This window comes from Aspergillus eucalypticola (genome assembly GCF_003184535.1).
Source record: "Aspergillus eucalypticola CBS 122712 chromosome Unknown BO83scaffold_55, whole genome shotgun sequence".
Taxonomy (NCBI): domain Eukaryota; kingdom Fungi; phylum Ascomycota; class Eurotiomycetes; order Eurotiales; family Aspergillaceae; genus Aspergillus; species Aspergillus eucalypticola.
The window spans coordinates 72487-96726 of record NW_020290329.1 but is presented as its reverse complement, the minus strand read 5'-3'; the positions used below and the strand labels follow the sequence as shown (position 1 = coordinate 96726).

At 52.3% G+C, this 24240-nt stretch overlaps 8 protein-coding genes across 8 annotated transcripts; 4 read left to right on the top strand and 4 right to left on the bottom strand.

Annotated features, from left to right (window-relative positions):
- Positions 1–17: 17 nt before the first annotated feature.
- Positions 18–2135, bottom strand: BO83DRAFT_211260 (D-arabinono-1,4-lactone oxidase). The gene has a single exon (XM_025526719.1). The coding sequence runs from the start codon at positions 2001–2003 to the stop codon at positions 264–266; it is 1740 nt and encodes a 579-aa protein (XP_025381828.1). The 5' UTR covers positions 2004–2135; the 3' UTR covers positions 18–263.
- A 617-nt stretch (positions 2136–2752) lies between these two features.
- Positions 2753–5112, bottom strand: BO83DRAFT_383802 (putative ABC transporter). The gene has a single exon (XM_025532556.1). The coding sequence runs from the start codon at positions 5068–5070 to the stop codon at positions 2875–2877; it is 2196 nt and encodes a 731-aa protein (XP_025381827.1). The 5' UTR covers positions 5071–5112; the 3' UTR covers positions 2753–2874.
- A 1146-nt stretch (positions 5113–6258) lies between these two features.
- ugd2 (putative UDP-glucose dehydrogenase Ugd1) lies at positions 6259–8218 on the top strand (the record flags this gene model as incomplete). The annotated part of the gene is made up of 4 exons (XM_025530053.1): positions 6259–6657; positions 6722–7041; positions 7090–7227; positions 7274–8218. The coding sequence occupies exons 1-4, from the start codon at positions 6444–6446 to the stop codon at positions 8216–8218; spliced, it is 1617 nt and encodes a 538-aa protein (XP_025381826.1). The 5' UTR covers positions 6259–6443.
- Positions 8219–8992: 774 nt separating this feature from the next.
- On the top strand, positions 8993–9839 carry BO83DRAFT_404364 (DUF3632 domain-containing protein; the record flags this gene model as incomplete). Its single annotated transcript, XM_025533701.1, has 3 exons — positions 8993–9250; positions 9311–9365; positions 9427–9839. The coding sequence occupies 3 exons, from the start codon at positions 8993–8995 to the stop codon at positions 9837–9839; spliced, it is 726 nt and encodes a 241-aa protein (XP_025381825.1).
- Positions 9840–10676: 837 nt separating this feature from the next.
- BO83DRAFT_211214 (uncharacterized protein) lies at positions 10677–12087 on the bottom strand. Its single transcript, XM_025526718.1, has one exon. The coding sequence runs from the start codon at positions 11902–11904 to the stop codon at positions 10801–10803; it is 1104 nt and encodes a 367-aa protein (XP_025381824.1). The 5' UTR covers positions 11905–12087; the 3' UTR covers positions 10677–10800.
- A 185-nt stretch (positions 12088–12272) lies between these two features.
- Positions 12273–14202, top strand: BO83DRAFT_383800 (TPR domain protein). Its single transcript, XM_025532555.1, has one exon. It carries the CDS (start codon positions 12315–12317, stop codon positions 13779–13781), a length of 1467 nt encoding a protein of 488 aa, XP_025381823.1. The 5' UTR covers positions 12273–12314; the 3' UTR covers positions 13782–14202.
- Positions 14203–14482: 280 nt separating this feature from the next.
- BO83DRAFT_350771 (uncharacterized protein) lies at positions 14483–16050 on the top strand. The gene has a single exon (XM_025528919.1). The coding sequence runs from the start codon at positions 14531–14533 to the stop codon at positions 15908–15910; it is 1380 nt and encodes a 459-aa protein (XP_025381822.1). The 5' UTR covers positions 14483–14530; the 3' UTR covers positions 15911–16050.
- Positions 16051–16223: 173 nt separating this feature from the next.
- Positions 16224–22499, bottom strand: sidD (nonribosomal peptide synthase SidD; the record flags this gene model as incomplete). Its single annotated transcript, XM_025536409.1, has 2 exons — positions 16224–22086; positions 22158–22499. 2 exons carry the CDS (start codon positions 22497–22499, stop codon positions 16291–16293), a joined length of 6138 nt encoding a protein of 2045 aa, XP_025381821.1. The 3' UTR covers positions 16224–16290.
- Between the last annotated feature and the right edge of the window lie 1741 nt (positions 22500–24240).

Genomic DNA, 24240 nt, shown 5'->3' with positions numbered 1-24240 from the left:
TCCAGAACCAGGGTCAGTGCTGTTGCTAAATGACTTGTATGATAGAGTATTGACGGAGATATTATGTAGGGATGAAAAGTGATTTTAAAGAAAGAGCAAGATAACGGAACAGTGAGGCAATAAAGTACAGAGTCTTTCGAAAAATCACCGAGTCGGCAATTCCAACCGACAATCCACAAAAGCGGAAGGGGCGCGACCGGTTACTTTGTTGCTACTTGCCAAACCTCCTTGTCACGAATCTATCAGTCCCTCACGCACCAGATTCAGGGAAGGACAACACTGGCCTCTCCTGCCGCCAGAAAATCGAAGCTCTCTTCGCTGGTTGCTGTTGTGGGAGGACTGAGACTAGTGCCCTCAGACGAAACATGAATCTTTTCGTTGTCTAGCGTGGACACGAACATCGCAGTTTGACGGCCCTGATTCCCTTGCCATTGTTTGTGTCCAATCCACTCGACGCCGTCACCGGATCCCTGGATGTTTGCCTTCCGACGAGTCTTTTCGCGTTCGAGGAGCGGAAGGTCGGCCGGCCCTGATGCATTCGACTCGTCCCCACTCCCTGGCAAGGGGAGGGTTCGGTAATGCCATTCACCAAGGAACATGCCGTCGGGGTCCACATCCTGGCGGACCTTTAACCATTCCGTCATGTCATCTCCATAGAGACATTTCAGCTCCTCCCTTGTCGTCCGGAAATTCTTAGCCCAATGCGGTCTTGCACCCATTTCGCGCATAAGCCACTCAAATGCCTCGTAATATCGTTCCGTGCAAGGGGGATCCCGATGGTACGGGCGATAGAGCGTCGCATTGAGATACAGGGTCGGGCCGCTGGAAGAGGTAGGATCGAGGAACGGACGGATTGTCTTGTTGTAGGTAGAGTCCGCGACTCTGACTTCAATGGGGCAATGCACCCACAGACCGTCGACGGAAAAAGGGATACGCGCTGTTTCGTGATCGCCATTCAGCCAGGCGGAGAGACGAGTGATAGCTTCGGGGCCCTTCTCGAGCGGGAGTGCCCATTCATTGACAAACTGCGAGTACAGACAATTCATGAGGAGACCTGAGCGGGCTGGTTCTACCGCCTCTGTCACGATGGCTTCCGGTTTGAAACCATACTGCAAACCAAAGACCAGCCATTCCACCCACGGGAGAATACGAGGGAAATAGTTGGCCAGGGCCAGCAGATTATGATAGATATGGTAACCGAGTGTCTCTCCATAAAAGGACTTGGGCGGTTCCCGCAGCGGGAGGTCGGTTTTATCGGCGTGCCAGACAACGGCACTCTTCTCATAGGGCATCCACCATACTCGAACAAATTCATGCGAAGTCCACAGTCCGGATGACCATTGGGCCAACACACTCGACAGTTTACGCCGCGTCTGTCGCCAGGCCACCTTGAACGCGGGCTCCGCCTGCAGCGTGACCTCGACAATGATACCAAGTGCACCCAGAGAGATGAGCGCAGCCCGGAAGAGCGACGGGTTACTGGTCGCGCTACACCGCACCAGCTGCCCATTAGCCAGCATGAGAGTCAGTGATAGGATACACTCGGAGATCAAGCCATGCTGGAGAGAACTTCCATGGGTACCCGTGGAGATCACGCCGGCGACCGACTGTTCATCAATACTACCCAAGTTAGACAACATCAAACCATGTTGCTCCAGCTGTGTGCCCAAGTCTCTCAACCGAATTCCCGCCTGGACCGTCACCACCCCGGTCTCCGGCGAAACTTCCAACACGCGATTGAAATCATCCAAGTTTATCAGCCAGGCGGAGGTGCAGGTCAAATCAGAGGGGGAGTGGCCACTCCCCACGGTGACTAGACGACGGCGACAGTGGCGAGCGAGGTTGACGAGCTTCCGAATTTCCTCGATAGATTGCGGGCGTACGTAAAGTTCGGGACGCGAGTAGAAGGTCTGCGCCCAAGTATGATGGAGATGATGGGTGGTTGCGCGAAAAGGAACCGCAGGGTCGACACGGGAGACCTCACGCAGGATGGCGGGGTCCATGATGAGGGGGGAGGGGAGGAAGGATCCCGTCGCTGCACGATTGATTATCTGCACGATATGCGATATGACAGGTCGGATCAGCGGTTAGAGGGGCAGAATTCTCCGTATGGTTGAAATTTCACTTTCAGAAACAAAAAGGGGAAGAGGACGATCGGGCATACGATCAATCACGGCATGATGAAGGAAAGGGGAGATGGCGCGAGATGCCAGTGAGAATCGTCAGTAGCAACAGTTAGTGAGTAGTAATTAGGTTAAGTAGATTACTAGCAATCTACCTTCCAGCAGAGCGGCGAAGTTTGGCGTGAACCGGAACAAAACGGCAACTTCTGCCGGAGGCGATCATAAGGCAGCAGAATGCGGGACCGGGTCGGGACGGCGGATTATCCGGCGGGACTGCATACCCTATCCAGTATCTTAGTAGATAGTAGGGTGCAGGGTGGCATCATGAACTAGAAAAACAAAAGGTGGTATCTTTTACTACAATTGAGCACCGTCTTCGTACGTCTATCGCTGCCACCCGGCAGAACTATATGGCTATGGCCAAGACATAATCTTGAACACTTGCCTACGTCGGAGGTCTGAGGCTTACCCTTTCTTTCTGACTTTCCTTCCTCAAGCAGCAGCCAAACGAGCAACATGCGCTATGTGGTAGTAGTATACTAGGCTTCCTTAACTACCAGTAGTAAGCAGTAGTAGGCCACCTCAGCTCGCTCGGGCCAATCGCTGCGAGTTCCCTCTTCCAAAAATTCCCCCCCTCTCGCTGGAAGAGGTATACCAACTCGAGAACTAGAGAGGCTCTCTTGTATCAAAATCTATGTCTTGTACATGAATAAGTAAATATATACATATACTACTTCTACTCTCCCACCGATCATATAGAATACCACTCAAACTTTTCAAAATCCTCCCGCACAGTCTCCCCTTCCGGCACACTCTCAACCCCAGCACGCACCGCACCTTCTTGGAAATCCGCCGCCCAGGCCTTATCCCAAACTGCAGGCTCACTCAGAGTACTTCCCGGCTTTAGGGTGCCGAATTTGAAATCCAACGGCTCCCCCGCATCGGAAGGCAGGCGCATGAAATAGCGCACACTGGAAGGAATCTCCTCCTTCACATGGGAAATCATGACCAGAGCTTGATCGTCCGTGAGGCCACGGAAGCGAGCATCCTCGGGGGCAGGGTGGACTTTGGTCACCCGCTTAGTGACGAATTCGCCGTGGTCGATGAAGTTTAGACACTTGTCTCGGATGGAGGCAGGCATGCCGGAGAAGGCTTCGTCTAGGATAACGATATCGGGTCGGTGAACGAGAGCGCGGAGAAAGAGGACGAGGCGCTGCTGAGCAGTGCTCAATTCAGCGAAGCGAACTGTGTCGGCGTACTCGACTCCGTGGTCGGGGTTGTAGAAGTCGGTGTCGGATTTGACGAGGCTGGGGAAGAGATCGCGGGGAGTGGTGACTTTGGTGGGTTTTTGGGAGATGCTGGAGACATCGGGGTCGAGTTCGGCGCGGAAGAAGCGGAGGATGGCGCTGACGTCTAGGTCACGATCGTGATTGAGGGTGGGTTTAGCGAGGAAGGTTTCCGCGAAAGCGGATTCAATGGCTTGGCGGATGGTCAGTTGACGGGGGAAGAAGGCGTGGATTTCAGGGGATGAGTGGCCGAGGCGGGATTGGAGCTCGAAGATCGAGAGGCCTGGTTTCCCGGCTTCGGGGAGTCGGGTGCGGCCGAAGAGGCGGATAGGAAGAGCGTAGGTTTGGGGATGGTCCGAGGTGATGAGAGAGAGAAGAGTGGTTTTGCCGGAGCCGTTGGCACCTAGCACAGCCCAGCGTTGCCCGCGCCGGACTGTCCAGTGCAGGCCAGATTGTGGTTTGTTGTGCACGTGCTGGGTCCAGTCGCCCAGGACGCATTTGTCACCGTATTGTACACGGACGCCGTCCATTTCAATCAGTGGTTCACCGCCCTTGATAGGGAAGGATGGGGCAGCGCGACCCTTTCCTTGTGGGGGAGCTAGTCGCATGTCCCATATCAATTGCCGATCAAGATAGCCCGCATCGATGGATTCCTTGGCCTGTTCGTACGTCTGGTGGACCCACTGGTTCTCCTTGGCGGTAGGCTTCTCATAACTGCCTAGTTTCTTCCATACGTTGAACACCTTCTCCGCCTCCGCGCGGGGAGCTTGGAGCAGAACCCGGTGAGAGTTCCCCAGCACCATGATATGTGTGATCCAGTCGGGCAGGGGGTCTTGAGGCCGGAGCGCGAGAACCAGTCGGGGATCCGACTTGGCCGCCAGGCGCTGGAGGAGGCTTGAGATGCTTCTGACGGTAGCGGGATCAAGGCCCATGAAGGGATCATCAAGGAGGAGCAATTCCGGCTTGCTGAGGAGGGCCTTGGCAATCCGAGTCCGTCTAGTCTGACCATTGCTCAGGTTGGCAACCGGCATATCGAGTAACTCCTCCAGCCGGAGCTCGGAAACGATCTGTGCTAACAGCTGCTCATCGTGTATCTTTCCATCCTGCTCGGATTCCAACGGGTTCAGGGAAGTCTGGCCTTTGAGATATTGGCGGACTGACCAGTCGGTCTCCTCGCGGAGACTCTCATATCGGGCACTCAGATAGGCGCCGCGAGTGCCTCCAATGGCGCCGGAACCTTCCCCACTGAATCCGATATATTGTATTGCGTTCCCCGCAAACCGTAGGCGGTGATCTTTCTGGGCGATCTCGTCGCTGAGGAGGTACGGATAACTGCGCGCCGTGGGCGGTGTGCAAATGTATTGACCACGGAGGACGTCGAGCATCTGCGTTCTTCCCCCGGAGCCAATCACCGCCCACGTCTGCGGAGCGTCACCCCCCTTGTCCCCGGCGAGTGTGGTGTTGGCGGGTAAAACGAAGTTAAAGTCGGGAAAGAGGGGAGGATTGCGGCCTTTGGCGGCATCTTCGGGAGTAGGATAGTTCTCGTAGAATGTGGCATTCTGGATCCGAATTAACGGCGGCGCAACGGATGAGACGGAGCGCGTGGCGCGAAGGAGGTTCGAAGACCTCAATGGCCTTGTCCTGCAAGCTAGCCGGAACATGGCACTGCCGGGGAGAGTCTGTAGGTATTAAGTATAACTTTATATCGTATTTGTACATCCAAGGAAAGGAGAGAGTAGTTCGATTGGTTACTCTCCGGATCAGCGTTAGTCCGGATCCGATCGAGTCTTGGCATTGTTGATAATCCAAAGATAAGAGTTATGACATAGTGATAATAACTGGAGCCCCTCAGGTATAGACATTACGGTCTTTTTGATGGCCCCAGAAGCCTGCAAGAGATATCATGAGTTTAGTAAGTATGCTTTATATAACTAACTGGATTTGTCCATCAGACCAATGATAAGGCGACCGAGGAATATGTGAGGGTCCGATCAATTCTGGTCGTCTGGATAAGGCTGGATAAGATTACCCGCACCTGTTGTGGGGGTGCTGTGATTGTATAAAGTAATATATTTGGCTTCCGCAGAGTTTCCAGGCAGGTATAAAAGTACTATTCTCACGGTCTTGTTTTATCAGTCAAGTTCCGTACTGACATCCAATGGAGCCCTAAAACACAGTAAAATCACGGATAGGGAGATACTGTAGCTCGATAGCAGTCATTCTTGCTCCTGCCAACCAATCCAACTAATCCATATCTCCTGTATTTAGTACACAGCACATCTGCATCCTAATCCCGGTCACTGTATGTTGTTCCTTCTTCACTCTGATAGCCCCATGTTAAAATTCACATCATTTTCATATTTTGGTGACGTATGTCACTGTCACGTCTCATGCAGTCCAGTCCCACGTTGTTCGCAATGCACGTCGAACCCGCTGTCTGATAATTGTCATTAAAAATTGTGCATCAAGAACAACAACAATATCTTCCTGGAACTCAGACTCAGCGCATGCAAATGCAATCCATACTAACTAAAAATAGTTTACTGACATGAACTCGTATTGCCAAGAAGAAACAAAGTGAGGCTGCTACCTTTCTAAAATAGGACAGCACCTCAATGAGTGAGTGGGTCCAGGTAAATCAATCATCATCCAGACCCGCTGTTCCAATCAAATGTGGAATGCAATTCAGTAGTGGTAGTCAGAGTGGATTCGAGTTACGCCACGAGCACGTCCACGTAGATGGACACAACCTCCATGTCCAATGGCACGACCGTATATCCATTCGGATATTTTTTCGGGGCAATGATGGCTCGCGATGAAGTGGCTAGTTTTGCGACCAGACCGCCCTTTTGGCCACGACACGCCCAAACCACCCACAACGCGTTCGCTCGCTGTCTCTTTGTTTTAATTCTTGTTGAACATGTGTTTCGGTCGGTGGTTAAGGGGTGAGAAAGAAAAAGAGAGTAGGGAGAGAAAGAGAGAGAGGGTGGTCAGTTACTTAGTTGGTTAGAGTTGATGATACGGATGTGCCGCCATGATGCCATTCTTTCCACTACTCTTCGTCCTGGCGAGTATAACTTTGTTTTTTTCGCGACGTCGCTATAAGACCATCGAAGCTGCTGAGCCGCCGGTTGTCGTGAAGGGTCATACCTACTCTGATAGTGTGGATGAGACCGAGCTTCAGCCGTTGGAGAGTAAGAAAGTTGAAGATGTTCGGAGTGCTTGTATCATTGGCGCTGGACATGTGGGTAAGCGCGCTGCTTTTACCTTCCAGTCCAGTATCTTAGAAGAAGAATAGCTAATGTTGGCCAGGTGCATTGACGGCGGTTGTACTCGCTTCTCAGAATCCCCACATCCAGTTCAGTGTCGTTGACAATGATGCGGGTCTCATTGATGCGTGGAACTCCGTTCGCCCCCCAGTGTTTGAGCCTGGGCTGGAGGAGATGTTGTTTGAGGAAATATCAAGCCTCACTCTGGATGCGTCGGCTATCCCTAATCAGTCTATAGCTCCAGATAGTTGTCAGACTCGAAAGAGGAAACTGACCAACTTGACATTTTCTACAAACATCCACGCTGGCGTGGCCGCAGCAGATCTGATCTTCCTATGTTCGGAGATAAGCTCGACTATAACAGTAAGATGCCCGCTTACAAATGGAAGACAAGGCTGATAATTGGTACAGATTGACGAAAAGGAGCGCTTAGATCTGTCGCAATTGGAGTCTGCAATTCGAGCGATTGCTCAAGTATCAACTGGCCACAAGATTATCGTGCAAAAAAGCACAGCGCCATGTGGTGTCGTTCAGCGAATGAAGAAGATTGTGAGTGCCCATCCCCAAGATAGCAATAAGAGTCTAACGAACGCAGTTGCGAAAAACCGCATCTCCATCCGCTTCATTCGATGTGCTATCCAACCCCGACTTTCTAGTTCCAGGCACAGCCCTTCATGACCTCCTTTACCCTCCCCGCATTATCATCGGGCACATATTCTCGGAAGATATGTCCCCTGGAGCATTAAGTGCACTAAAGAAGCTTTATATCCCATGGGTTTCAGAAGAGCGCATCATCACAATGGACGCATGGTCTTCAGAACTGGGCAAGATAGCCGCGAACGCATTCCTCGCCCAACAAATCAGCAGTCTTCACTCGCTCAGCGCTATCTGCGAATCCACCAACGCCAACATCAACCACATAACCCAGACCCTGGGGCTACCGCAACGAGTCGGCTTTGGATTCGGCAGCTCGCACCTGCAGACCGAGGTTCTCTGCCTAGTCTATCTGGCCCGAGAGCTAGGACTGCAGCAAGTGGCAGAGTACTGGCGCGCTGTCCTGCGCATGAACGATTCTCACAATCGACGGATCTCCCAACGCGTCCTGTCGCAGTTATCCGGCGATCTCACAGAGCAGAAGATTGCGATCCTGGGGTTCACCCCAAAGGAGAACAACAATCAGTATTCTGTAGCGCTGGGTCTGGTCCGGGACTTGTCGAGGAATGGGGTAAAAGTGGGAATTTATGACCCATTTATACCCGCAGGCCAGTTGGAGAATACGCTGCGTGCGAGCAATGCGTCTCTTGAGACGGTCACAGTGGCTGAATCAGTGGAGGCGGCATGCGCGGGATGCAGTGCTGTCATTCTTCACACGGATTGGGAGACGTTCGGACATGAGAAGGTTCGATGGCAGGGCATCGCAGGCCAGATGCAGAGCCCGAAGGTGTTCTTGGATCCCTATGGTGTGTTTGATCAGTTCAAGATGCAGCAGTGGGGATTTAAGATGTTGCAGGTGGGTGTGAGGCAGGTAGAAGCAAAGTAATTTTTGTGATGTCATTACCATTGTCTTTTTATGATCTGCTTTGTTTGTTTTAGCATATGGCGCGGAGGGAGGTCACCAGGTGTCATGATTCTGCGGTTGAGCGATTGATATTTGATTTTCTGTCTCTTTGAGTTCAGGGTCAGCGATTAAGATGTTATTGTTCAGTGCTTTCTATTTTGGTTTTAGTGCTTCGAATCCCTCTAGCTATCACTGTGTACAGCCTTGCGGGTGTGTTAAATCATAATAAGTCCAAAGATGCTAATTGGCTGCCATCTCAGGGTACTTGAGTGCATTGGCGAAGATCTCATAGACAAGAGTTCTAAATGATGAGCCCGTATCGATCGGGTCGTATAGTATCTCGTGCTATTATTTCACTCTTCATAGATGAGCAGAGCGACTTGGTCCACAAGAAAAATGGGGGCCGGGTGATCTTCGAGGCTGTAGCTAAGTTACAGGCCAGCGGCACCTCCGTCGCATCATGTCAGCATCCTTACTCCTTAGGATAAGAAACTCACCTGTCAGATGAAGAGACTTGTTTTCCGTAAAGTGGGGCTGCCTTACAGTCCATGCTCTTTTGCTGGACGGCGAAGGTGGCGTGTTGGATATAGTTGTTGGCTGAACAGTTCTGAGTACTGGCCGCTTCTACACAGTCCGAACGCCCTTTATTTAAACCGCTCAAGTCATGCCTGGAACCCTTACTTGTTTCTTTCAGCCTCCCAACTCAACCCCCCAACTCCCACACCACTCCTCCCCATGGCAGGCCCCAAGAGAGAGATGATTCCGCGACCGGAATACCCAGTCATCGATGAGCTAGTTCAAAACCCTGCTGTCTCTCCCGCCGAGGCAGTCCAGAATCTCCTTCGCGCTCGCGAGGTCTTACAGCTGGGGAGACAGGAATCCGAATCCGCGTCTGATATCGATGGTAATCATACGTGGTATGCCATGACCGAAGTTGTGGACACCGCCAACATCACTCCAGCAGAACTGCAGGACAAACTCATCGACTTTATTTTCGAGCTGCACCGTACCGAGGTTATTGATCCTGCCACAGGCGAAGAGCCAACAGCCTTTGATCAAAGGATATGAACTGAGGTTCCATACCTCAGCCTATATTCGACTGATTGCTATCATTTCAATTTCAAGCCTGGTATATCACCCCTACACCCCTTACTCATTTTGTTGTTTGATTCCGCGGCTAAATCTGTCAGAATATGCCCGCCAGATAGATGAGGATCCCCAGAAGGAGTATCCTCCAAGTGACCTTCAGGAATGGGAGAACCGGAATGCCTTCATGGCGCACCTTACGAGGAGAGTAGAGCACCTCTGCCATCATTTAGACGCATCTTTGTATGCATTCTATTCATGTCGATCAGTAGAGGAGGCTGTACGTACTGCATGTATCTGGTATATATACGCCGGTCAGCGCGTATGGGAGAACTGTCAGGTTGGACGGCTCTTTGGGGATGAGGACCAAACACCGCGTCGAGATATGCACATGGATAGATGGTGCCTCTGGAAAGATAGATTGAAGACGGCACAGCGGGAGTTTCCTAGGGAAAGTACGCAGGAGATGATACGGAAGGCGTTGGAAGAGGTTGAGAAAGCAGAACACGGAAAGTAAGAAACCAATCAATAAGAATCATGGAAGAGAATCCACAGAGACGCAAAATGATAGTGATGACGGCTCAAGCCCAAGCCGTCAGCCGGACGATGGACAGAAGGTGGTATTGTGCTGTATTTGTGCTACTGACTTCCATAGATATGGTATATGCTACTCTCGAGCTAACAGGAGGATTCTTGTTGCTAATATGTCCCGATAATTTGAAGAACATGCGTGGAGCTCAATTTTTTTTTTTTTTTTTTTTTTTTTTTTCTTTTGAAATAGTCTATTAAGCAGTACCTTCGCTCTTCAAGAGCATACGCAGCCTTAATACACAGTATACAACATACATTCTGGAGACAAGACCTCAATCTATAGAACAATTCCACCACCACCAGAAAGGTCATCAGCCATCCTCCTGCAAATTAACGCAGGCTAATCCCACTTTGTTTCCGCGGCGCCCGTCGCTGTAGTCAGCTGCAAGGTACCAAGCCCGGTGCCCAGTTATGGGCGGAGGCGGGATTCCCGTCCGTTCGGATACTCCTACGCGATCGTCTTGGGTAGATTTTTCTGGCACCAATAGTCTAGTGGAGTTGGCGGCTGCCAAGAGTCGATTGACGGAGTTGAGAGAAAAGCAAGAAGGAACCGATTATCAGGGTGATACGAATCTCCCGCTATCAGAGCAGTGTCACCGGAAGCCTGCGTCCTCTATTGCCGTAGAGAGTTTGCCGTAGGTATTGTCCTTGCCTGTGTTCTTATTGGCACTCCTCGCAGGCGTTCGCCGGTGCATTATAGACGTATAAGCAGGCTGGCACCCGCAGTTCGGCTCATCTCATGGAGCGGAAGGGGATTCGAAGAGGTGAGTCGAATCGCACACTTCGAGCGATTTCAAACGCCTGACTTCCTCAAGATCTCTGTAATAGATTGGATAGACAGGGATGGCATGGAAGAGAGATACATATACGAAGCGGAGATGCAGTCACTAATCAAGCTGCTCGGTGAACTCCTCCAATCCACCCACATCCTCCCAGAACTTGGAGAAATCGACATCGTTTTCTTCGAAGAGCTGCTTTACCTGAAGCATGGCAGACTTTTGCCTTTCCGGCGTGAACCCGCCCGGCTGCGTACTCTCGTATTGGACCAACTCAACCCACCGGTAGAAAAGGTCCTCTTTGCCCATGGCGGCCAATTTGTCCTTAAATACCAAGATCTGGTCTCTTTGGGCAGATCGGGCCGGGTCGGCTGGGATATTGATTGTATCGGGGTTACTCCTTTCGTTCTCATCTCCGACATGCCAGATCAACCAGCCATGGGCATCTGTGTTCACCAAAACTGCCGTGCGGAACTCTTCCAATGAGACCTTATCGTCCGATTTCGGATTATCGACCATCTCGTGAGCCTTAATCATGGCGTTGTAATCGAGGTCGAAGTCCTGATCTATAAGCAGGTATCCCGTCTTTCTGATACGCTCCGGCGTGACCGCCGCAACGATCTTATCTCGTGTTTCCTCGTCTTCACGGATCCAGCGATCACGTTTGAGACCCTCAGTCATGTCAGGTTGGCTTCGCCGAACAATAATCTCGTGTGGCTGGAAGCCGATGTTGCGTCGCCATCTGACTGCCCCGAAGAGGAAGCGGATAGGCCAGGCCAGGAACATAGTAAACAGGAAGTAATCAAAAAGAACAGTTCCTATGCGACGTAGAGCCACCATGAAAACTTCGGTCCAGTCCATTGTCGTTGTGTCCACCGTCATAGAGTTGTTCATCCCGACCAGCGCTGCTATCATGGCGGGATACATGTTGCGGACCATGTAGACTCGGAGAGCGAGGAGACCGACAACGATGGCATTGATTGCACAAGGAACGATGAAGGTTTGTTTCTTGATGTCCACTGGGCAGGTATCGACGTGGATAAGGTAGACTTCCCGCGGAGAAAGCGAGTCGAGCAGCGGTTTCAAAGATTCCGGCGCTCGAACGAACGGAGGGATAGGGCCAGTTTGCGAGCCAGGAGTAGAAGTTCCCGACGAGGTTGCGGAGGGAGTAACTGAGGCCTTGCCCTTGGGGCCTCGCCTGGCGGATTTGGCCATCCTTATGCGGATACTCGGGGATGTACAGTCTTTCACTTTTCAAAAGTTGCAGACTTGAGGCAATCGATGGCTGTTAGGGGGAAAAGGGGGGAGGGAAATGGGGGAATATTTTTTCAATAGGTCCACATGAAGGACTGGTCCACTGACCCGGAGGCTCAGTAGTCGCGGCCAGAAATATGCCAATCAATACAAATAAATTGTAGGTCAAACGACCTCCGTGCGAGAGCTCAAATGACACGACCCCTTTGCACGTGACTATGACGGCCATGAAGCTGGGATGATCCAATCGGACTATCCATTGTCCGTCCCGCTTCCGCATTCCGCAGCTCCAGAGTCTCTTGTCTTGTCCGTACAACAACTAAGGAATAGCTCGGTGCTATCAACCTGAAAGTTTTGATACACATCCCACAATGTTAGGCGCAGCATCCCGGCGCGCTGTCGCCATTCCAAGGACCCTTGCACATCGCCATCATCAACATGCATTCTCATCCTCGTCATTCTCGACACGCACAATACCCTCCATTCTCCGTTCACGGCCGACCGGTGCTGCTCCTACATCTCTCCTACGAACCGTCCAAGCCACCACCATCCAGACTCGTCCCCTCTCCTTCGCGCAGAAGATGAAGCGCGGTTACCAGGAAGCTTCCCGTGGCATTTGGCGCAATAACCCCATTCTCCTTCCCCTCGCACTCCTCTCCGTCGCCACCGCAACCGCAATCTTTAGCTACATCGCCTACAAGGAAGCCACAGAAGTCGGCCCGCAATACCACAAGTTCCCGCCACCGGTTGCAGAACGTCTCCGTACAGCAATCTACTATACCGACGTGAAGCTGAATCCCGTCAAGGCTATCGACGCATACAGCGAGGCAATCAAGTTAGCAGCGGAACTGCAAATGCACCCTTACTCGGACGAAGTGATGGGAATCAGGTTGCAGGTAACCAAGTGTCTAGAGATGGCGGGGCTAGTACCAGCTGCTATCCAAGTCTTGGAGAAGACACGAGCAGATGCATATCACTGGGTGAAGACGAATATGGAAACAGAGGCATTCAAAAAGGGGGAAAGCGATTATTTCTTTGCCCGCGGGCCCTCTGCAGAGAAAGGCGAATTGGCCGCTGAGCCGATGAAGGTTGACCCCGCCATTGCAGAGTCATACGAGAAGATGAAGCAGGCGGAGATCTATGAATATGAACAAGTAGAGAAGACTCTCGCCAAGGTTGTGGGTATGTCCGTAAAGCTCGCGGAACTATATAAGAGTGATCATGTCCAGGATGACAAAAAGGCCGAAGAGGCGCTCGAATTTGCTGTTCAACTATCCCTCGGCGAAGTGCAACGTCGACACCAAGCCAAGGTCCCCATCGGCGGTGGCAACTGGTTGACTCTAACTGAGATCGGAACCGCTCTATCCGAGTTGGGCCAACACTATGCCTCCAAGGGGAAGTTGGACCTTTCTTTGCCGTTGTATCTGCGCGCCTTTGATCTCATCAATGCCAATGAAGGCGGGGTTCCATCATGCAAGCAGGTCACCCTCATGTACAACATCAGTGGCTGTATTGGCTACCCAGCTCTAGACGGTGTCGCACCATCGTCCGACCCTGGTGTTTCGCGTGCTGAGGCTATCGAGGCCGCACGCAAGTGGGCTCAGGGTGCGATTGAGAGGGCTGAGAAGGTCGAACCTTCCGAAGATTCTGTGGAGTGCGATTACAGCTGTGCGTCGGCTAAGGTTATGCTGGGACAGTTGGCAGTGTTCCATAATAAACCAGAGGAGGCACTGAAGTATTATTATGAGGCCAAGGATCTTTACAACCGCCTAGAACTTAGTTCTGATGCGGAGGATGTCTCGAGGCTTATTAAGGATCTCGAAAAGAAGAAGAAATGATTGAACTGATGGATGCAAATCAGACTAGGAGGATTGTGTTGACGGGGCTGATCAAGACCAATATCCACCAGCATACGGACGTAACGTCACTGCCTTCTTATCGGGGGTCGAAATGTGGCGTCGTCAACCACTATTCCAGCCTACGAGGCAACATATCAGTGAGTCAGCGTCTGAATGTAACCATTCAATTCATTGCGGACTTTTTGACCTGTTCGAGCCGCTGAGTTAGGTGCAGGCGCTTCGTTGTCTTGAAGCAACGATATTGTGACGGGCTGTGATGGGATGACCTAGGGGCTACCCTACTTCCTTTCCTCTGGCATATCGGATCTGCCTGGCACACGTCTCGAACTATTCGTCACCCCCCGTAACCTTCACTAGCGGTGTATTCTACTAGCCTTCTCTCAAAACTGTACAGTAAATTTTGGCGGTGAAGCCATGTGATCACGTTCAGAATATACTCTCTTCTTCCCCAAGACCTCTCTGGTTCCTTTCATCGCAGCCCAGTGGTCCCTGAGTTGCCATCCATGGGTCATGCCCAATTGTAGCTTGAAGCCATAAGCCGGTACCTGCACGGAGTATTTATCTTACTTCGGGAGGGGAATGATCGGATCAAAGTAGGACCGGGGCCTCTGTTCCAGAACAATTTCCGATGCCTCGACTTTCCAAGCTCTCTTCCATGCTTAAGCAAGTCACTAGATATGGATGGATGAAGCACACCAAGCAGTGCAGCTGAAAATACTTAGCCGGGTATGCTCACGCCCATACGGGTTCGCGGTCGCAGGAGAAAATGCCCTGATGATGGAGCCCTCAAACCAAAACCCAGTGGACCCAAGGGTGGGCGACCCATGATATCTCACCAGACAAAGCTCGAATCATCTCAGGCGCGAAGCCACAAACGAGCTCGTCTACTCGTCGTCAAACCCACCAAACCCCGGCAATCGATCCTGGAATCTCTCCCCGTCGAGTTGATTGAGAAGATCTTCCTATATTCTCTTAATGTGAACTTCGCTCGCTGTTCCTCAGCCCTAGGCGCAACCGTTTCGAGTGAGCGCATATACAGAGCGTTGATCCTGTTGGCGTTTTGGGATGACTCGTCTGCTACTACAGAAGTTAGATGTCAGTCCTCAGAGGCCGCAATATCCAGGATTCTCCGACCTGTCGATTACCACCCTCTCAGCCATGCGGAGCGGAGACACCTCCAGGACACCATCCTTCGCTGCAAATGGTGCACAATACAGCGGCTTCTGGCGCAGCTGCCGGACCTTATGAACCTCACCATTCAACGACACTGGTTCGGTGCAGGAATCAGCATGGTCCCACATGATCAAGAATCATTGACCCGATTCCTCGCTCAGAAAGAAGACACTCGGGTCTTCGAAGGAACCGACAGCAACGGAGCCAATCACTATACCCTTACTGTAGCACCCCTAGTCTCAGTAACAATCACCCACCATGAAACCAACCAATCAACGACCTACCCCGTCCTAGGCGTTCTTCTTATCCCCGATAAACTCGTCGAAGACCTCTCTAGCCCTGATCACGTCACCTATCTCGAACTCCTCCGCATAGCCAGCGGTTTGAACCGCGCCGACCTCGTCAAACCGACGGTCTCTGTGTCCCTTGAATCCCTGAAAATCGGCATCCACAACGCCCTCATCGAAAACAACACAGCCGCTTTATCCACCCTCCTCAAGATCGATGAATACCACTTCCGCAGCGAGAACCAGTCCCTCAATCCAACTTCTGCTGTTCCTTACGTCCTTCCCGCAGAACATTTTCGCACGGCTGTCCGGTTCGCCCGGCATGACATGACGTTCTTCCAGCTTCTCGTGCGCGCTAGTGCGGAGTCTGTTCCGGCCGATGATTCGGAGATTACAGAATGGGCTGTGAGCTTGAATAACGCATTTGGGCGCTGGCTGTTGAGTTTGATGGAGCATTTGCCGCAGCAGATTCGGGCCGCACATGCGAACCCGGCGGAAGATGCAGTGTTTTACCTGGGCCGGGCGAACGGACAGAGAGAGCTGGCAAGACGGTACTTGAGAGAGGTGTTGGGGTTGGAAGAGTTGGGATGTTGGATGGAGGAGACGATGTTTGATGCGTCGGCGCTGTGGAAGGTGGACGTCGACTGATACTATTGCAAAAGCCTGGTTTGATTGTGGGACTAAATGCCCTGTCACGACGGGTCTTTTGACATAGTTTAGGTCACATAGTTTCGGTAGAGGCCTGGCTTTGTCTGGGATGTATATATCAACAATGGAACTCGAGAGACAGTTCGCCAACGAGGCTGAACGCTACCAATGAGCATAATGTACACAACCGACCTCGTAAATGGCGGCATCATATACCTACGTGATCTCTTCCTCCCCGGCTCCACATCATCCAGACTAGAAAAGTAATAAAAGTAATAAAGCCATTTTACTATCGTAGCTACTTTGCTAAAGACTCAAATTTCTATCCAAATGATATATGCAACATTCAAACATACGCAAATAACAAAAAAGTCAGACAATCAAACCCTCACCTCACCGCCACCAACCAATTCCCCAACAACACCAACCAACTCATTCAAAACCTCATCCACAACAGTTTCCTCTCCCTCCCAACCTACAACACCAACATGCATGACACCTTCCTTAACAAATGAAACAACCTTCATCGGGTCGGCCGCATCACCATCCGGATTCAATATATCAACCTTGCACTTGCCTCCCGCAAAAGGCATCTCATCGAAATCATCCCAGTCCTGGTGATGAACCACAGACCCAACACTCTTGTCCCAGTTCAGAGCATTGCCAATCTTGTCTAGACCCAGGAAATCATACTCTGCAGATTCCGCAGCCTGCGATTGCACGGCGCGCAGGAAGTCCATTGCCTGCCAGCTGGGTTGGATTTGGACCCGGGTGGGCGTGAGCTGGTAGCAGGAGCCGACGATAGAATCTGGGCTGGGGAGGGAAGAGAGGGTTCGGCCCGAGGTGACGGTCGCGAAGGTAATGTCTTGGGTTTGGAGACGGCGGGCGAGGAGGAGCGCCCAGGAGGAGGTGAGGAGGGTGGCGGTAGTGATTCCTTCGAGGTTGAAGGGGAAGGGAAGGGGGATGGGAGCGGTGTGGAAAATGGATCTTGAGCCTTGGTGTTGGGCTTGTTGTTGATTTGGGAGAATGGAAGGGGTAGATCCTTGAAGGAGGTTCTTCCAGTAGGTGAGGGCTTTGGTCTGAGGAGTCGGCGAGAGGGTGTGTGAGATGTAGGAGGAGAAGGGAGTCGGGGTGGGGATTTGGCCGGATGTGTAGAGGGTTTCGAGGTCGCGGAGGAGCAAGGGCAGAGAGACGCCGTCGTATTGGGCGTGAGACAGACCGAGGATGAGGCAGAATTGCTGGGTCGGGGTGTGTTCGATATGAAGGAATTGGGTGAAAGAGGAGCCAAGCTGGAAGGCAGTCTCGGAGTGTGTCTTACAGAGCGAGTTGACTTCGTCTTCGAGAGTGGATGTGGTTTCGTGAATCGCCATGGGGGCTGTGATATCATCGAGAACAACTTGGACGAAGCTGGAGCCGTGCTCGACGAAGACGGTGCGCAGGATGTCGTGTGCCCTGACGAGCTCGTGGCAGGCCCGGTGCAGTTGTTCGCGGTTGATGTCCTGGTCGAAGTATAACATGGTGTATTGGATGGAAGTGCGCGGTGCCTGGACAGTGCCGCGGACATCGAGGGCTTGGATGTCGGTGACTGGGAGGACGTCGCGAATAGACCACTCAGGGTTCGCCAGCTTGGGACGGATCACCTCAGACAAGAAGGGCTCCAGGTTATCTTGCTGGCCAATAGTCGAGAAGGAACGGTAAGGCTGGACCTTCTCTTCCTTTGATACAACATCGACCCGCAGCGCCTTGGCAGCATCCCCGAGACGCATGCGCTGGAAGATGTCGGCCACGGTCAGACCGTGTCCTTGGGCACGCAGGCTGGACACAAGCTTCATAGCAAGAACAGAGTCACCGCCAAGGCGGAAGAAGTTGTCATCAACGTCGATTTGTTCGGGACTGAGCTTGAGGATGGCGGCCCAGGCGGACCGGAGGATGGCCTCGGAAGGTGTCAGGTTGGTCTGCGCGGCGGCCTTGGCCAATGCCTGCTTGAAGGCATCCCTCAGTTGAACGAGCATGTCGCGCGGAATGCTAGAGGCGAGTTGGTTGAGGATGTTATGGTTGGGCACCCGGTCCACCACAATGTAGGCAAAGGGCGCCATGTAGGATGGGAGTGAGTCGTGGATGAACTTGTCGAGCTTCTTCAATGCCACGGCCAAGCTGACGGAGATCGAGGCACAGACAGTTGCCTCAAAGCTTTGGGAGTCCGCATCGCAGCGGATTTCCTGTTGTGTAGGCAGTAGTTCCAGACCATCTTGGATGGAAGTTGGCTGCTCGATGAAGACAACCAACTCGGGCTCCAGCTCAGACGATGGCTGGGACACGGCCGCAGCAGCACGAACAGTGGAAGGAAGATTTTTGGTGAACTGGGCTTCAACCTCCGCAACATTCACAGCGTGTCCCTTTACAGACACGACATTCTCCTTTCGACCCACAAACACCAGGCTACTATCCTCGCGCCACTGAACCAGGTCTCCTGTAGCCTGCACCCGTCCAGTACGACCAGGGTACCCAGAACTACCCGACACAAGCCACGCAGGGGAGTCTACCGTCTCGCCAGCAAGAATAGCTCCTTCCAGCCAGAGCTCACCAACGCAGCCAATAGGTGAGAGGAGGGATGGGTTGCGTGCATCACAAACCCAGGGAACCACAGCAGGAGGGTACTTAGACCCTTCCTTGATGCCATCTTCGGCGCGAAGTCTCTTTGAGGAATCATTCAAGGACAGCGGGGCCATTTGGTTCCATTGCCAGATCTGATTCAATTCAGCCTCTGGGAGACAGGAGATCTCGTCAATCCTCCGGGTGAGACCTTGGCTCAGCTGCGAGCAAGCAACTTCGATCTGCGCAAGGATGCGCTCCATCTGCGAAATCTCGACGAGACTGCTGTCAAAACTGGCGCAGATGCGGAAGCCGCCCTTCTTGATACCACAGCCCAGCATGAGCGGGTAAGGGTTGAAATGAAGGGCTTCGCGCACCACGTCCCCAACCTCGAAACCAAGCTCGCTGCCCGCGTACTCGGGCTCCGGCTGCACAACTAATCCGGTGGGCGCTTCACAGGCATGCTGGGCATCGTGGCTGACCTTACGAATATTCTGCATACCCATATGCTGGTACGGAGTTCGAGACAATATACCTTGCTGCACGGCCTGGAGGTACGATTCAACGGTGCTAGCGCGGTTGATATGGATCCGCACCGGAACTGTGGCAATCAAGGGACCGACAATGCTCTCAACACCCGCCAGCGGAATGTCTCGACCAGTGAGCGTCTCACCAAAGACAACGTCGTCGTTGCCGGTGTACTGAGACGCTACGAGTGCCCAAGCAGCCCGGATAAGGGTAGCCATGGTGAAAGGAGACCCAGAATTCGTCTCCAAGTTGATGTGCCGTTCGATCATACCATCTGGGATGGGCAGGTAGTCTCGCGAAGGCAGACGCGGGAACTGAGGTCCGACAGCGCCTTTCAGTTCGCGACGCCAGAACTCCTCCATAGCGGCTTCGTCGGTGTCACGCACATATTTGACGAAGTCCCGCATCTGAGCCTCCACCTTGGGCTGCTGGCGCTGCAGAACTTCGCTGACCTTCTTCAGCACGATGGGTTCAGACCAGCCATCGTAGAGAACATGGTGGACAGTCCAGACCATGTATCGCTTGCCATCAGCGGGGTGATCGATGATAGCATAACGCGCAAGATTCTCTCCGAGGTTCATCTTCTCATCACGATCTTCCTCGAGGTACCGGGCTAGATCAGTCGAGTGCTTCCAGGTAATTCCATCCTTGAGGACGACCTGCTGCAGGCCGGGTTCTTGGAGCTGAGCCAGACGGGTTCGCAGGATTGGAATGGCTGAGACGACCTCCTCCCAGGCGTGCTTCCAGGCATCGAGATCCACGTCGGCTGGAATGCACGCCAGTCTCTGTGCAACATATGCCTTGACTGACTTGAGTGAGAAGGTAAAAAGAGACTCCTGCGTTGGGGTGCAGGGATAAATATCCTCGATGGCTGCTTTGTCGAACCCGTATACTTGAGCAGCCTCCTCACAGGCGCTTTCGGCAGCTTGGGAGATCAACGAGAATGGCGGAATCTCGGTCTGGGTCTCGACATCGCAGATAAGGACCTTAGTGGCCATAGCAGACAGAGTAGGATGGCCAAACGTGTTGGCGACTGACAGATCCAGGCCTTGCGCCCGACAGACTGATGCCAGTCTCATCGCAGCCAAAGAGTCACCACCCAGGGCAAAGAAGTTGTCGTCTGGCCGGATGGTCTCGGCGTCAACCTTCAAGGTCTGACTCCAGGCCTGTCGCAGACGCTGCTCCAGTTCAGTGAGCTCCCGATGGGCGGTGCTCGCCGCACCCTGGTCCAGCTCGCGCAGGTCAACAGTGGTGCCAAACTGACGCAATCGTCGACGATCCGTCTTGCCGGAGATCAAGACCGGAACATGACTGACGGGAATGTATGCTGTAGGCACCATGTATCGGGGCAATACCTTCTTCACCTCCGCATCGGCCTGAGATAGTGTCTTGCTCAGCTCCTCCGGAAGCTCTACCGAGGTGACTTCAGTGCTGTCGATGCCCTTACTGGCCTGAGAGGCAACAAAGGCGACCAGCGTCGCCTGGCCGCCGGATCCCTGTGGCACAATCACCTCCGCAATGACCGTGGCTTCTGACGGCAGTCTGGCCTTGAGCTGACTCTCGATCTCTCCCAGTTCGACACGCTGTCCGCGCAGCTTAACCTGGGTATCCTTTCGTCCCGCAAAAACGATACCTCCAGATCCATCCGGATCATACATTCCGAGATCTCCAGTCTTGTACATCCTTCCGTGACGACCAGCGTAGCCCTGATGGCCGGCCACCAGCCACTTCGGGTCCTCAATAAACGCCGCTGCCGTCTTCTCGGGATCATTCAGGTAGCCCTGGCCGACAATTGGACCCTCCACCAACAATTCACCCACCGCACCAACCGGCATCAGCTCATCATGGTCATTAGGGTTCACAATCCAGATAGCCGCACCATTACCAGTTCCAATGGAGATATAGTCCCTCCCGGTGGCTGCACTGCTATTCACCGTGCATCCAATAGTGCACTCACACGGTCCGTATCCAATGATAATCCTCGTCTCCTGACCCCAGACTGTCACATCGCGGGCCGACGCAGCCTCACCTCCCAATCCCAGCCCGCTGAGCGACGCAATAACATCCGGCTCTAAGATGCGGGCCACGGACGGGGTGATACCCGCATAGTTGACGCGCATATTGCGAATAACGCCGTTGATATCGTTCAGTCGGTCCTCATCGGACGGAATGCAAAGGCAACCGTTGTTACCAAGCGTCAGAAGCATGCTGTCAATACTGACATCGAACGCGTACGATGCGAAATCGAGGACCCTTGAATTCTCATCATACCCGACAGCCTTGGCGCGTGGGAACGCACTACTCGTGTAGCTACCATGGGACACCTTGACACCCTTGGGAGTCCCCGTGCTTCCCGAAGTGAAAATCAAGTACATAATGGTGGTTGAGGGAACCTTGGGTAAAGCTGGGGTGTCTTCCAGCGGCGGAACATTCGGGAATGCACCCTCCTCCACAACAAACAACCCTCCATCCTGGATGATCTCTCTCGACAGGTCCTGCTGCATGGACGAGCAGATCATTGTTCGTGCATTCACTTGCTTCGCCATATTCTGTAGCCGAGCCAGTGGGAGAGTAGGGTCCATCATCGCGAACGTGCACCCAGCCTTCATGACAGCCAACACGGCAACAATGGTCCACCGTGACTTCTCGAAACACACCGGGATGAAGTCTTCCGGTTGCGCGCCCATCTCCTGGATCTTCATCGCGACATACGTCGAGTACCGCTCGATCACGCCGTAGGTGAGACTGCCGTCCCAGGAGTCGATTGCGACCTTGTCGGGAGTTTTGCGCGCTTGTTCCGAGATCACTTCGTGCATGCCGAAGTCGTATGCTGGGGGAAGTTTGTGGTTCCATGACCAAATGTCAGAGATGTCGCTGGGGGTCGGACGCAGGCACTCTTCAATAGTGGCATCGGGGTTCGAGAGGACCAGTTGCACTGTGTCGATGAGGCTGTTGATGTGGCGGGTAAGGGTATACGGGAGAATGACTTCGGAGTGCCAAACGGGCTTGATTTCGAGATTATTGGCATTATAGCGCGCTTCCAGGTGGATGATGCCCTGTGCGTTTATCTCATTAGCCTGGTTCTCTTATAGTTGGTACGACGGTATAAGTTGCGGTCGCGGCTTACCTCGTTCGGCTCTTCAGTAGTCTGAGACAGCGCGCTGGTGCTGAGGAGCAGCGCAAGCGACCTCGATGGCTCTGTCTCGGGGGTAGTAGTGTTCTTGCGAGCAATTGCAGCAGCAGTCTGCCCCACACTGCTTCGCAAGTCGGCCATGACCTCTGTCGACAGACAGCGGTTGGCTGGACTGGGCTCGTCGCCCTTGTAGGCCCATTCAAAGGACGCCTGACCATCCTCTCTCGTACGCAAGAGCACCATGAGCCACGCAGCCAGGAGAAGTTCTTCCTTCATTCCTGAGGGGGTAGAATCGGCACCCAGGCCGGCGGCCTCTAGTGTATGTACACCTGCCATATCGTGTGAATCTTCTTGTCCCTGCGGACTTGTAGTGTGTGTGTTGCCCATTCGGCAGTCCAGTAAAATCCAGTCCAGCTGCGTGGGAGGAGAATGAGAGGCGAGAAGAGAGAGGGGGGGGAAAAAGAGGGGCAAGTGATTAGGAACCACTGAATGTCTTCAATCTCAATGCAATTATTTCACCCAGGGACAAGTTCAATAAGTGCCCAACGCACGGAAGGTGGACACCATGTATATTATTATTATCTGATCCGAGGTCCCAGAAAACACCAACGGATCAGATTACTACTGACCCTCTTCCGAACATCCCGTGAAGTTTTACAACACCCCCCCCCAAGTCCTAAGATTATCATCATTTATTATGATACTACCGAGATCGGCGGTGGAATCCACCACGGCTGCGGGTATACTGCAGTTTGCAGCACTGGAACACGAGATCAAACGGGCACCAACGGACAGACAAGCCGGCTTGTGAAAGTTTACCGGGCAAAAGAATTTTGCACAGACCACGTACGCCAAGCGTCTAGCCGAGAATTAGTGAGACACGGCATGACATGATTTAGGCCGCAGGCGTGAGAAGTGTAACTGGGAAAAAGTTATCTGATCTAAGTTGTTTGGTAGGATCCGGTCTTTTGCGAGGATTGGAACTTAGGTAAGGGTTATACTACGTAATTTGCAGCGATGAATTAAAATGAGTCATAGAATTGGTTAATTGTTTATTGTCTTCTTGACTAGCCTAGTTACTGTGTACTGTTACATAGGCCTGTCGGAAAATGAGCGACCTGTGGGTCCAGTTATCAGGATATTTGTCGTTGAGTGGGGGTGATGGATAACAGGTCGTTTGTGGTGTATGTAAGAAATGTATATGAGCTAGTAAGTGTAAAGAGCGCTAGTAAGAACGCTAGTATGTGACAAGTGGGGTTGGTGATTGATAAAACTAATCAGATCAGATAGCTGCAGGTCCGCAGACGACCAGGAATTTAGCTGGTTAAGGTATCCGAAACAGGTTAGTTTGGGTGAGGAGGCAGGATTGTCGTGATTAATCCCTCATACGAATTAATTCTCCGAGCCATGGGAGATGCAGATACTCTCATTCAGTGGGATATTCTAATCAAGCTACAGCGCAGCTTGATGCAGGGGAGTGGCAACTGGGTTCTGCACAGTGCGCTGCGCACCATATTTCTTTTTTTTTTTTTTTTTTTCGTTTTTAGTTCTATTTCCCCCATTCTTGTTACTTTTCTCTTTGCTCAAGCTATACTGGTAGTAACGTCTGAGACTATTCTTTTGGTATCTAATTTATGCCACCAGTTTCCGAGTCGTATGATAATCGCACTGCCTAGCCCAAATGAGTGTTATCGCCGAGTATCTGATCTAATCTGATAATCCGTTGATTTACGGAGTATGGAGTTTGGAGTAGGAGAATCAAATGAGACCTCAAAGTAGAAGGTTTCGGCTCTGAGGAACCTCTAGCCCACAATCAGAGTCCACTCGTCTCGCACGTGGCATTTGCTCGGATTCAAATACTGACTTGGGTTGGTGTCGCACGTAGGAAAGTTTCAGCTAATGTAGGATAACCAGGCAGCTATAGCTTGCAGACGGTGTCCAGCGACTCCCCAATATTTGTATATTGGCCTCTGTTGTATCATTATAAAATATTGACCGAAGAAGAACAATAAACAAAATACCTATTGATATATAGAGAGATTACTGTAAAGCTCAGGAATAGCTGAGGTAGTTACGG